The sequence below is a fragment of the Mustela putorius genome, unplaced genomic scaffold, assembly GCF_011764305.1.
Source record: "Mustela putorius furo isolate JIRA1106 unplaced genomic scaffold, ASM1176430v1.1 tig00003845_pilon_pilon_pilon, whole genome shotgun sequence".
NCBI lineage: Eukaryota > Metazoa > Chordata > Mammalia > Carnivora > Mustelidae > Mustela > Mustela putorius.
The window spans coordinates 91,815,232-91,828,546 of NW_025421998.1; the positions used below are offsets into that span (position 1 = coordinate 91,815,232).

Consider the following 13,315-nt stretch of genomic DNA (forward strand, 5'->3'; position numbering starts at 1 on the left):
GTGATGCTAGCCTCACTCCCTGTTCTTACAGAAGTAGTTGGTCCACTCCAACAACTGGGTGAGTCAATGGAAAAAGAATCAGACTGGCTGTGGCCCAGGCCGGGCTCACCATAAAGGGCTCCTTCTATCGGACTGGGCCGGCCACCCAACAGCTCACTGGGGCTGCAGTCCATGCCAAGCCCAGGCAGAGCCGTCCTGACATTCGGAATCACCACCCCCAGCGTACTGAACGCTCTGTTCCAATGATGAAATCTCCCGTCCTGATCGCTGGGAGAGCACAGCTGACATTCCAGCCTGCCTGGACGTGAGGGCCCTGGGACACGGGACTTCATGGAAATGACAAAGGTAGCCCCCCTCGCAGCCCCCACTGCGGTCACGTGCCCCGGCGCCCCACTCACAGTGATTAAATCCTCCAGCTTCACGTTGACGCCGGCCAGCATCTCTCTGCGCTCTGCGGCAGGCTCCGGGCAGGGGTAGATGGTGGCTCGAAACCTGTGTTTTGGACATTCTGAAGGTCACCGGGGGTGACCCCTAGAAAGCATGCCCCACGTCGCCTTCAGCCAAAGCCATCACTTGTGGCCTCTGGTTAGAGGACCACCTTTTTCTAGAATAATTGTCTCTTCGGCAGTCGGAGAATGAGTCCCCATTCTAAGAGTTCCCAAAGCCTTGCTCGGTGCTCTTTAAATTCAAGCTATGATTCCCTTATCTGAGTGAGCACCCTTCAAACTGAAGAACCTGGGAGCTTTTAGGTAAACGAGACCACAGAATATATTACTGCAATAACAGCTTTGTCTACCGAATCATTTCTGCTACGGTAAATGGATTCTGTAGAATCAGAAGCAACTCAGCATGAGGTGTGCCTGCTTCTTAGCGGCTGATGGAGGGCGTGAGAGGAATGCACGGATGTGGTTATAATGTCTACTTCTAGGTCCTCTCCGCCCCTGTTCCCATGGCTCTTGAAGATCAGTCTCATATTTAACGCTATCTGGTCAAATGCAGGAGAGTTGCTTTAAAATCCTGAGGGACCTCCAAGGAACCCCCAGTCAAGCGTACTTTGTCTCACACACCTCTCTACCAGATCGTGACCCGCATCACTGATGGAAGAGCCACGAACAGCCGCTTACCCTTCACAGATCTTCTTGATCTTTTGCCTGAGTTGCTCTCCTTGATAAAATATGATGAATATGTTCTTTTTAATTTCTTCTTTCTGGAAAATCAGAACAGTAAAAACTATATAAATATAAATAAAATATAGTTTTATCTGTATATTTTATCTGTATAAAACTATATATTATATAATATATATGATAACATATATATATAATTTTATATAAATGTACCAATTTTTTCTTTTTGGTTATAATGTAATAGAAATATAAAATCCCGTTTTTAGATTTTTTTTTTTTTTAAATTTAAAAATTACAACCAGAGGGGCGCCTGGCTGGCTCACTTGGTAGAGCATGTGATTCTGGATCTCAGGGTATAAGTTTAATTTCTATAAGTATAGAGATTACTTAAAAACAAATTTTTTTAAGATTTTATTTATTTGAGAGAGAGAGAGAGCAAAAGGAAGAGAGGAAAAGAGAGAGAGCGTGAGCAGGGTGAGGGGCAGATGGAGCCCAGGGCACAACTCGATCCCAGGACTCCAGGACCATGACCTGAGCTGAAGGCAAACGCTTAACTGAGTCACCCAGGGACTCAAAATAAAAAAATTTTTTAAAAAGATTACAACTGGAAAACGTCAGCTTCTCCTCGTTGATCTAAGTTTATACTTCTTTATGGTTGAGGGCAAGGCCACTGAGAGAGGCCAAGGCAGCCTTAAAACAACAACCCCACTACTGGCTACACCAGCCAGACCACAGCCAAGCCCGTATTCAGCTCTAACACTATACTTAAGAGGTGGGTTCAGAAACAAGAAACCATGCAGAAGAGAGAAACCAGGTTATTATTATAAGGCTTAAAATGAAAAAAGCAGACCTAGCTCACCAGAGTTAACTCACACGCAACATTTACATTTCCAGGGTAAGTGGATGTTTAACAAAGGTAAAGCCATGTCTAATTTTTGATTCATTGTGTGTCCATAGGAACTCTGATTAAAATGCGATTTTCAAGTCCAAGTTTGATAATCCACAAGAAAGAATATATATTTTCCAACCATATATGAAATTGTTCAAGCAAAGAAATGTGCTATTTTATACTTACTTAGTTTGGGGTAGAGGGCGGTAAAGGCAAAATAATGAAATCCATTGTTGGAAAAGTTACAACCAATCCAGTGTGCCCACCACATGTCACTCAGGGCACTGGGATGAGGTATGGTCCCACTGAAAAGCCAGCTATCAGCTATCATGACCAAGAGTCATGAAAATGCCCACACCTTTAGGCCAGTAAACCGATTTCCCTGAATGTATATCAAGAAAGTAATTCAAAAGAAAATAAAAATGACATGCATGGAGATGCTCATCATAGTGTCTAGATTCTGGAGAAAACTTGGAAACAAAGTCCATAAGTAGATAGACAAAGTCACATGAACTCACTGGAGATCTTAGGCATCAGTTGCAAAGAAGAAAAAAATGAATCGTTACATTGACAGCTGCTCATGGGAACCCCGGGAACACTATTTAGGATTGGGGGTGGGGGCTGCAGCTTTACATTATTTCCAAAGGTGCATTCTAACAAGATGCCCAGGTTGCTTCTGCTCAGGTGCACACTGAAACTTGGGGCGCACTGACCAAGCCCAGTTCTTAGCTCTTGGTGAGGAAGACCCAGCGGCCGCCTCATGGGGCAGGAGCGCTGCTAAGTTTCCAGGTACAGCTGCGTCTTGGAAGCATGAACAGTTGTGGGGTGTTCACAGCAATGTAGGGTATTCACAATAATCAATCCTTGAATTGACCTTTTATACTTTTTTTTTTTTTTACAAAAATTGGGGGAAGAGAAAAGCCAGGAAAAAGAAAAGCAATAGCTATTAGCTTCACAGAAGTGAAGACCCTGCTTCAGAGAATCACCCCCCCCCCCCGCCGCCAAGATGAGGGCCCCAGGACACTGAGGACACAGTTCCCCGCAGCCCGCAACACCCACCGTGACGGGGTCCTCCAGAGTCGTGTCCATCTCACTGAACTTCAGGTAGATGTTCCCTCGGCACACTCGCCACAGCAGCCTCTCAAAGGAAGCCATCCGCTCCCTGTTGATCACCCCAGCCGTGAACCTGGGCAGTCAGACAGGGAGGCATTGCTGAGGTCCAAGGAGCGGGGTGCAGGGAGACGGCCCCGTAGGACCTGAGGATGCACCAGCATGACATGGAGACCCACTACCCTCTGAGAACGAGGAGGACTCCCTAGCTGGCCGGGGTTCCAAGACCACTCGGCAACCCAGCCCCTACTCGCCCCAAGTCCCTTTTGGCCTCCTGTTTCCTCTTATGTGCTAAGACTTCCTTAATCACCCCGATACTACAAAGTCACTTACTTGCAATTAGAAATAGGATAGCCCATCCGTTAGGGCACCCTAGCTAAAGAAAGGAACTGTTCCAACTACTCAACAACGGGCTCTGTGCATTTTTACAAATAATGTACTAGAAGTGAAACAGACATACTGATTTCCATTTATCTCTACTTTTAAAAGCATCCTGGTGTCTAATTTCCAGTTGAAACTTTTCATAGTAACTTTAAAATGGTTACTTTCTTGGTCTTTTACTTCAAACTACGCTGATCCTTGTTTTCAATGCATAACCATCCATTGTACTTGGACACTGAATGAAATCCCACCGTTTTGAATCACCACACATTTTAATACCGTATTACTCCTTCTTATGGACAACGTGATCATATAACTACCTCATTGCCAATTGCACTTCAAACAGCAAATTTCAAATCTGTTTTATTGCCAACACAGTATTTCCAAGAGAAGGAAGCAGGGACCCATTGAGAAAACCCATCTAAATAATTCTCCCCACAACCTCCTCATGTAGGAACAACACAAACTTTGTAGTCTTCAGGCTCCCAGAATGTTAGTTTCACCTTTAACAAGAAGGTAACACTACCTTCCACTGCACCAGCCTGAAAAGGTTACTCTTGGGTTTATTACTGTGGGGAAGTCTATATTTATGTGAAATAGCCCTCTTTCCAGTGGCATGTTCATTCATTCATTCACTTGCTCAAACCCTCAGGGAAATCTATCACACTCCAGGCACTCAGTCGGGGACCAGAAACCCATCCACATGTAACTTTCAGAGCAGAGTTCCACTAACCCCAGCTTTCCTGACACGTAGGCAGGCGTCACTCTTAACTCCAGGAGACCCGAAGTATCTTCCGTAAAGAAATCATCAGCGAGGTTGGTTTCCGTCTGAAAGTCAAAGGAAACCTGCTTTCTCTTAAATGTATTTAGGCAATCTTCAAAGCTCCCTACATCGCAAAGGTTTGTCTATTTTTAACAAAACTCTAATTTTCCACAGATGGTTAACAGAATTCAAGAAGTCGAGGGGTCTTTGCCAGATCAAGAACTTCCCCAGTCTTTCACTACCGAAATCCCAAATCAGCCCAAACTCACTGTTGTGCTTTGTTCTCACTTCCACATTTATTGGCGCATTTAGGGCACATATTTCCTAACAAGCATCATAATATTTTTGTGTTTAGTTCAAATTGGCACCACGTTTCACCCAGAATGCCCACCCCCCCCGTCACTAACGACCTCAATATGGCAGAGAAACAAGTGTGATTAGCATATTCCAAACCAGCCAGTTTTCCAAATGGAAACTTGAGGCTCTGGGGGGAAGGTCTCTTTAATAAATAGTCTCCAGATAATAACCTCAAAGAAGTCTTGGGTTTTCTTCAGGAGATGTTTGAGTTCAGTCAGTTCTAGGAAGCTTTTCTTCAAAGCCTGCTGGTTCTGGTTGGCTTCCTGTAATTCTCCTTCTAGTTTTTCTAGAAGAGTCTATGCAGAATGGAAAAAGAAGGGAAAGCAGGCAAACGATACTGAGATATTTGCTGTACATTAACCAGTACAAATGACTAAAGATTAAAGAAGAATTCAGTGTATCATAATGTAGCCAGAAGTCCAGTGGCATGTTTAGTCCAACTAGAAATAATTGTAGAGCTATAAACTAGATACATTTTTATCAAATAGGAAGGATTAGAAAACACTCTGGGGGAATGAGAATTAGCTTCCTGAAGAAGCCAAGGCATTTCAGCAAAATTGAATATCTCTCCCCCATTTAAAACACTAAAAAAGGGAAGCTGGAGTGAATTTACATGTTGAGAATTCCTTCTGCCTCAAATACACTGTAATGATGAAAGATAAAAAGAGGAATCTCAAAAAAAAAAAAAAAAAAAGAGGAATCTCTAGTTCTAGGTTGGAGTCTGGAGAACCAGGTACAAGCAAGTAAAAAAAGCTGTAGAGAGAAATGTGACCATAACAGGCAAGAAGAAAAAAACAATCTTCCTTCCAAATGAGCAGCAAATGAGCATAAAAAACAAATCTCAAGAAGAAATCTAATGATAAGGAAAATTTAAAAAATAAACAATCAGAACACAAATTTACATTGGGTGAAATTATTTTTATGGATTAGTCTAAAAAAGAATTTAAGGCTTTTCTTAGAAAGCTCAAAGAGATAAGAGAAGGCATCACTTAAACACACACACATTCACACACACCAAGAAATTATTAAACCAACATGTCCTAAAATGAAAGAAAAGTTAAATATAAAAGGGGAATCATTAAGAAATCTTAGAAAGGTAAGATATAGGTATTGAAATTCAAAACCTAATAAGTAAAGATCAAGTCTCTATTGGACACAATTCATGAATGCACTAAGGTTTGGTATATAATTTAAAAATATGAACGCTCATTTCTCATTTATCCAAATGCCCATCAACAGTAAATGAATAAAGTTCCATAAAATATGGTACATGCAATAAAAGAAACACTGCCCAACAGTAAAAACAAATTAATTTCAGACACATGAAACAACACGGTGTCTTAAAAAATAAAATGATGTTAAAAAAAAAAAACAGCAAGTTGCAAAAGAAGAAACATTATGATTTCATTTATCTAAAACTAAGATGTGCAAAGCTAAATCATATGCTACTTAGAAGACTAAATATGTGATAAAACTATGAAGAAACAAGGAAAAGAAAAATACAAAATTCAGAACAAGATAATCTCAAGGTTGGAGGAGGGGGAGGGAAAAGAAGGGGGAGGGGAAGGAGGGGGAGGGGAGCACAGAAGGCTTTAAGAGCATCACCATGGTCAACTTTTACGTCATATAGGGTGATGGCACTAGATGTTTGCTACATCATTATTCCTTATACCTTACCCATATATTTTTTTTTAATTCTACTCTGTCAACTCAATATTTAACAAAGACAATTGCCAGTAAATCAGCAACCACACTATGTGAAAATGGATTAAGGTCACCTAGTCAAAGACAGATATTAGTGGCGCCGAGTTGGGGGGGAAAATGAAATCTCCATTTCTTAACCATTTGTTCTATCCATTTAATGATTCTATTAAAAATAATGCTGCCTTTAAAAACATTTTGGAGAATCATGCATTATTTAAAAAACAGTTTATAATACAATAGTAAATGCAAAAAGGAGAAAATTATAATGTAGATTATGGACATATAATAATTACATAAATATATAGCTGATAAGGACAAAACCTGAAAACAGAAAAGGCATTTTTTGCTGAGATGATGGATTTGTGGGTAGACTTTTTTCTTTTTTAATTAATACTTCATCTAGGATTGTTATGAAAGCCTCTTTAGAAATTCTGCAAGACAAGGGCCCAAAGCTAACTGTGTACTCCAGCCAGAAGGACACTCCTCCCTCGGAATGCCGGGGGAATACCCCACTAACTGCTACCGCAGTCGAATCAGTCTGTCCCCTTGATCAATGGTTAGACAGATATTGTTACTCATAAGCTCGTGTTGTTCTAATTTTATCTTTACAGTAAATAATATCCAGGGGTGCCTACACGACTCAGTCAGTTAACTCTTGGTTTCAGCTCTGGTCATAATCTCAAGGTCGTGGGATCTAGCTCTGCCTCGGACCCCACACTCTGCGCAGGGTCTGCTTAAGCATCTCCCTCTTCCTCTGCCCCCAACACCCATTCTCTCTCCCCCTCCAAAACAAACAAATAAATCTTCAAAAGCAACAACAATAAATAATACCCAAGAGGAAAATACTGAGTAGGGACTGTTGGAACATATCCAATTATACCTTATCTAACTGGTTATGACTATGAATGTATGAGAGGGTAGAGTTTCAAAACCAACCAGTAGGCCAATACCAAATGCACTGATTTTTTTTTCTTTTCTTTTCCTTCTTTCTCTTTCTCACTCTCTCTTTCTTTTTTTTTTCCCCCAGTGGAGTTGCAAGTCTCATATCTCTGTTAGAGTATCTTTATTTATACCACTAACAGCTTCAAAAATGTCAAGAATCTGAAGTTATCTTAAAAGGAAAAAACAAACCCAGGCAGAGATAAGGCTTGGCAGTGAAGCTTCCCCACCTACCTTCCTGCCTCCTTCAGTGGGCCCTTCTTCTTCTGAGGATAAAATATCCAATTTTTAAAATCAAGCTCTGCAGGGCTTCCAGGATCTGGCTCTGCCTACTTTGTGACATCCTCTCCCACTGCCCAGCCCTCCCTCCTTCCTCCACTACCAGCTCTAGAAGCTTCTAGATGGCACGGCCATGTTTTCTTTCTCTCTAAGGAACCTTGTACATGGCAGTCAGTCAGGGTTTTAGAAAAGGAAGTAGAGAGGAAAAGAAAGAGGGAAGGCTGCCGGCTAGAATGTTCTTGGCGCAACCTACCTCCAGCGTAATCATTTCCCGAGGAAGAGGGGTCGGTGGAGGCCTCTCAGGCAATTGAGGCACAATCTCATTTTGCATCTCATCTTCCAGAAAACCTGTGGGATGAAACCCCCACCAGAAGGCCCAAGGTGATTGTGTTTTCTTTTTTTTTTTTTTAAAGATTTTATTTATTTATTTGACAGACAGAGATCACAAGTAGGCAGAGAGGCAGGCAGAGAGAGAGAGAGAGAAATAGGGAAGCAGGCTTCCTGCGGAGCAGAGAGCCCGATGCGGGGCTTGATCCCAGGACCCTGAGATCGTGACCCGAGCCGAAGGCAGCAGCCCAAACCACTGAGCCACCCAGGCGCCCCGGTGATTGTGTTTTCTAACCTGAGAAATGGATCCAAGCAGACAACCGACTTTTAGCCGGCTCAGCTGCCCCAATTGTTCCCGGGACCTGCCACAGCATCTGGGTCCCAACCCTCCCTGCCCTACGCTGTCCCAAGAACACTTTGCCCCTATTCACATAGGGACATGTGGGTTATAATCCATTTCTGCAATCCAGTTCCCATTTAGACAGTAAACAGAAAATTGGCTTACGGAGGATTCTCTCCAGGGACTCACACCTCCTCACTTCATTCACAAATTTCCTTTGGAAGCTGTTCACATTCACATTCAACTAGAGTGGGGAGAAACCATAAGACCGTCGGTATCAACAGCCATCAACGTGTTCCCTTTGGTTTATTTGTTGTTGTGTTTTTTATTCTGTTTTGTTTTTTGTTTTTTTAATGCTGGAAAATGTTGCTGGAATCACTTTAGGAAATATTTCCATGCACAAGACGTGAGTTACGGGCAAAAACCTTGATAGTCTCACATCTCCAAATGTAATTTGGAGTTATTCTTAAATGTTCTTAAATTCTTAAATGTTACTCTTAATCCCCCAAATGCCTCAGCTCTAGCCTTCTTACACTTCTAAGAGACAGTCCTCCCACTGACACGGTTTCCTTACTTTAAGCGGCATTTATATCCCAATGAGCCTTGAAAGCCTCAGTGGAATCATGAATGCGAGAGGCTCTTGAAATTGCATAGCTGCTTCCAAAATTACCACAATCATCAACAAAACAGCTTCCTGCCCAGTAAATGTCACTAAGGAGCTACCCCTCATCGGGTCCTATGCTAGGAACTCAGGATGCAAAGACCAAGTCATAACCCTTCCCTGCAGGGGCTTAGTTTTGACCGTGATCTTGGTGAGGAATTGGCAAAGAGTCCAATTTTCTAAATCAGATTCAAAAAAGCTTGGTAAGGAAACCACTTCTGGGAAGTGATACCCCAACATCACACTCAAGACCATGTGGCCCTAGGATAACCACCATAGAGAGACGGTGCGCCGCTGGATACTTCATCCTCAGACTGACTAATTAGGAAGTCCTGGTTTCTGTCCTTGGAACAAGGTTTGGTAATCTACAGGCCCATCGGAGAGATCAAATCTTCGAAGACACCCCTTAGGAAAGAACGTATAATGCCGTCTAACAAGTACTGACTGTAGTAGGGCTTCAAAACATTTCTAGAGAGGAGATACATATGCAGGAAAGGAGAACAGGTATGCAAATCACTTGCTCAATGGTATCCCACATCTTAGCCAGAACAACTAGAACCAAATGGAATTCCATCTACCCCGGCTCATGGCTCTGCTCCCTGCACTTGGTTCACTACGAAAAAGTGGTGTGAAAGTGACATTCTAAGAACGCAGCACCTACATCTTTGAACTGAACCAATCCGAGCTCCCCAAGCTCAGCCACACAGCAATAGGCAGCCTCCACCTGGAGAAACAGCTGGGACAAACACATCTCCTCACTGCGAAACACGGACGCCATCTTGACACAGCCTTGGTCTGCGGGAGAAAAAGATGTTGGAGAGAATAAGGGAGTAGAAACCTTAGATCGAAACTGGCTTTTGTTGCATTATATTCATATCCAATGTGAAAAAAAAAAAATCCAACAGGAAGGGCTCCTAATTTTTAAAAATATAAACAAAAACAAGATAGCACTTTTCACTACCTACTGGATTGGCGAAGGATTAAAAAATACGATTATAAACTCCTGTTGTAGATGGTACGAGAGAGCAGGCATTTTCATACACTTAGTACTTGAAGTGTAGGTTTGTGCAGCTTTTTCGGAGGGCAATATGTCAGTGTCTATCACATTTTATATTACTCATACCCATGACCCCGGATTTCCGTTGCTCCTCATCCAGACCAACTTGGAGATATATGGGAAAATGGATGCACAAGGATGTCTCTGATAACATCGTATATAATAATTGTAATAAATGAATCTAACGTAGATATCCATCACCAGGAAAGTGATTAAGCTGACCTCCAGAACCCAGTGCAGTCAGCCAGAATGAAGTAAATCTGTATGTCCTCTATAGGGACATCCAAGGTCTTCTCATCCAAGACCCTCTGGACTGTGCTGCCACTGCCAAGACAAATTGTTTGCCCCAAAGACTGACCTTCCGGAAGAACCAGCACACCTCCAGAATGGGCCCCCTTTGCTCATTTCATTTTATAATGTATACAGTAGCTACTGTTTGCCAGACACTGGGTTTATCCCTTCCCTGCTTTAAGTTTTCTATTATGTCTATTTCTCATAAAATAACGCTAAAACCCTCATTTTGTCCAACAAAAAGGCTGCATATCTGGCTTCTGCCTACCCCGCTAGCTTCATTTCTCTTGACATTGCTCTCCAGACACACGGAACTTCTCCCAGAGCTCCCTCTTGCCTCAGGACTTTTGTCCACGCTTTCCCCTAGATCTGGAACCTCACTCTGCCCCCTACCCGTATCCCACACACCCAACATAATCCTGTCATGGGAGCCTCCCACACACCCAACATAATCCTGTCATGGGAGCCTCCGTGTCAGGACCCTCTTCCTCCATAAGCCCTTCCAGACCACCACCAACACTAGGTGAACCAAGCACCCTCAGAATAAAAATCCCAGAATATAAATCGCCAGCAATTACTTTTTAACATTTGTGTTGCCCACTAGCTAGTAAATTTCATGAGGTTAGAACGACGCCATGTTTTCCATTCTGTCACCAGCCTAGCTCAGCCACAAAGCCGATGCTCAGAAGCTAGCTCCCAATGTACTGGTTAGAACCCAAACATCTGGCCTTCACCTCCATTTTTTGCCTTTTGACACCTAGATGAATTAAAACTTTTCATACTCCCCCCTTCTGGTAAAGAAGGCCATGTTTCCATAGAAGAGAGACAGACATACATTAGCACCAAGCTGACCAAGAACCCAGGGTGAAAAGCCTTCTTACCCCAGCTTTGTCCCAGCAGGTCCTAGGCAGGCATCTGCAGTAGGGCTGCCGCTCTCAGTGCTTCCTCAGACCAACCCCCTCATGCCGCCCTGGACCAGAGGTGTTTGGTCAGGGCTTGTGAGTGGCAGGCCGGGACCAGCCTGGCTTGGGGGTTCCTCAGGTAGCTTCCCTGCGGCCACCAGCCCCTCCCAGGACTCCTCCTCCCCAGGTGCTCCCGAGCCCAGAGCGAGCTCTGTTGTATCAACACCTGCCCGTGGGCGAGGACAAACCTGCCTCACCGGCCAGCCCTGCTCAAACCCCCTCCCTCCCCCAGCCACCTGTGCCCAGGGCCATGACCTCGGGGCCCCACCTGGAAGCGGTGACTTTCTTCTCTAAGGAAAATAACTCACCCGGCAGCCAGCAGAAGTTTTGGGAAAGGTTTCTAGAGGCCTTCGAAGGGCGCCTAGAGACGACCTTCCAGCGTGTCTATGAAGCACACCAACCACTCCTTGTCACTGGAAAAAATGAAGTCGTTCTGGAAACGAAAAGAATATCGCGCCCCCCCATCCTCACCATGTCTTCGAAAACACTTTACTTTTAAAAGAGAATCCACCGATGACAAGTCCGTAGCGAAAAGTCACACTTCGGGCCTGACCCAGGTAAACAGAGTCAGGGCCACACGTAGGAGTCACCCTTCACTCCTATTCCTGCCTTCCCTGTTTAGCGGGGTGGGCGGGGGGCTAAGGAGCGAGGGGTGAAGCGGGTACAGCCACGTCTCCTGGTTCGGGGTAAGTTCCTCTGCAGAGGTCACTTCCTGCCCATTAATGAGCTCGGCACGGGGACAAATCCCCACACGCACCCACCCGGGGTGCCTGGAAGAGGTACCCTAGAATGAAAGGGGGGCTATTTTTTGTTTGTTTGTCTTTGACTTTTTACTGGGAAAAAACTGAAGCCCCTGCGAGAGTACAGAGAACTCGAGAAGGAAGCCCCACGGACAGCATCGCCTGTTGAATTCTGTAATCCAGTGCACTCACCCAGGCCAAGTTCTGAAGGCTGAACTCAGGAGCGACAAGGCAGAGCTGAAGGGTTAGCACGGAAGACTACAAGGAGAATGACCAACGCTCGTTCTGCCTCTCTCGTCAGGGGAAGTTGAGGCAAGGGGGAGCCCCCCACAACCGATGCCCCTGCCCCTTCCCCTACCCACCTCTCATTCTGCTCTTCTGCCCAGCTGGGGGTCGCTGTGTCTCCCCCTCTGTGGATGGGGCAGCTGTCCTCAAACGTCCCAGGGCCCAGGAATCACTGAAGGACACAGAGAGAAAAAGCACATCTTGAGGGTTAAGAGCAGAGTTTAGAACCAAACTGCCTGCACCGGGATCCCAGCTCGCATTAACCCTGTGCCACCCTGGGGAAGCAATTTAACCCCAGGTTCCCAGTGCCCTTCTCTGCAAAGTATAACAGAATATTAGTTATTGTGAATGTGGAAGTATAGGAGGGAGACTGTATTTCAAGGCTTGCTTTTTTTTCCTCCTAAAAGCCCTAAGTGGAGGGTACAGATGTGCAGCACATTCATAGGACTCCTCCCAGACAATAAATTAATACAATCTGTCAAAAAGGCAATTTGCATATCCTCAGACCCAGTGATCCCACTTTAGGAACTTCATCCTATGAGAAAATTTTTAAGGTGGTATAATGTCTGTTGCAGCATCCTGTGTCCTAAGTGTGTAACCATAAATGACCTGAATTCTTTCATCCATCCAATAAATATTTATTGAGAGTGTACTATGTGCCGCTCTGTTCTGGGCTCTGAGGATAGGGCAGTAAGAGACAAGGTCCCTTCCCTCATGAAGCTCGTGTCCAGAAGGAAAGAGACAAACAGTAAACAAGTAATAAATTAGCAAGATATTGCAGATTATGAAAAGAGCCAATTATAGAAGGCTAGGCTTCAGAGAAAGGAGGAGAGGCTACTTTAGATTAGCAAACTCAGCCCTGGAGCTGAGGTTTAGAGGATTAAAATGAGCCCGGCTTGCAAAAAAGGAGTTGGGGGAAGGGAGCCAGGCAGCAAGGAACAGCCAGCCTTGCAGGAGCTCATCCCCATAGCTAAGGTATCTCTTGAGTGGCCCCCTGTCCCGCTGGGCATTGTCCCTATGCCTGCAGAGCACATTTCATTACTTTACATGTGTGTCAATCACGTCATCTTTTCAATAACCCTATGAGGTTGGCGGTGTTCTTA

General features: G+C 44.3%; 1 protein-coding gene across 10 annotated transcripts in view; it reads right to left on the reverse strand.

Annotated features, from left to right (window-relative positions):
• Window positions 1–13,315, reverse strand: part of ATP6V0A4 (ATPase H+ transporting V0 subunit a4) — a 74,211-nt gene that overhangs the window by 40,229 nt on the left and 20,667 nt on the right. For 6 of the 10 annotated variants that reach the window (XM_004741680.3, XM_045063022.1, XM_013049966.2 and 3 more), the window contains 12 exons: window positions 12,290–12,384; window positions 12,120–12,185; window positions 11,496–11,600; window positions 11,107–11,195; window positions 9,539–9,672; window positions 8,382–8,460; window positions 7,803–7,897; window positions 4,798–4,923; window positions 4,241–4,335; window positions 3,076–3,202; window positions 1,125–1,207; window positions 399–492 (listed from right to left, as the gene is read on the reverse strand). In XM_004741680.3, coding sequence (XP_004741737.1) covers window positions 399–492; window positions 1,125–1,207; window positions 3,076–3,202; window positions 4,241–4,335; window positions 4,798–4,923; window positions 7,803–7,897; window positions 8,382–8,460; window positions 9,539–9,655 — 816 coding nt within the window. In that variant the 5' untranslated portion in view covers window positions 9,656–9,672; window positions 11,107–11,195; window positions 11,496–11,600; window positions 12,120–12,185; window positions 12,290–12,384. Of the gene's footprint in view, window positions 1–398; window positions 493–1,124; window positions 1,208–3,075; window positions 3,203–4,240; window positions 4,336–4,797; window positions 4,924–7,802; window positions 7,898–8,381; window positions 8,461–9,538; window positions 9,673–11,106; window positions 11,196–11,495; window positions 11,601–11,680; window positions 11,972–12,119; window positions 12,186–12,289; window positions 12,385–13,315 lie in introns of all 10 variants that reach the window. The other 4 variants (XM_045063025.1, XM_045063024.1, XM_045063023.1 and 1 more) reach the window with 3 other exon arrangements.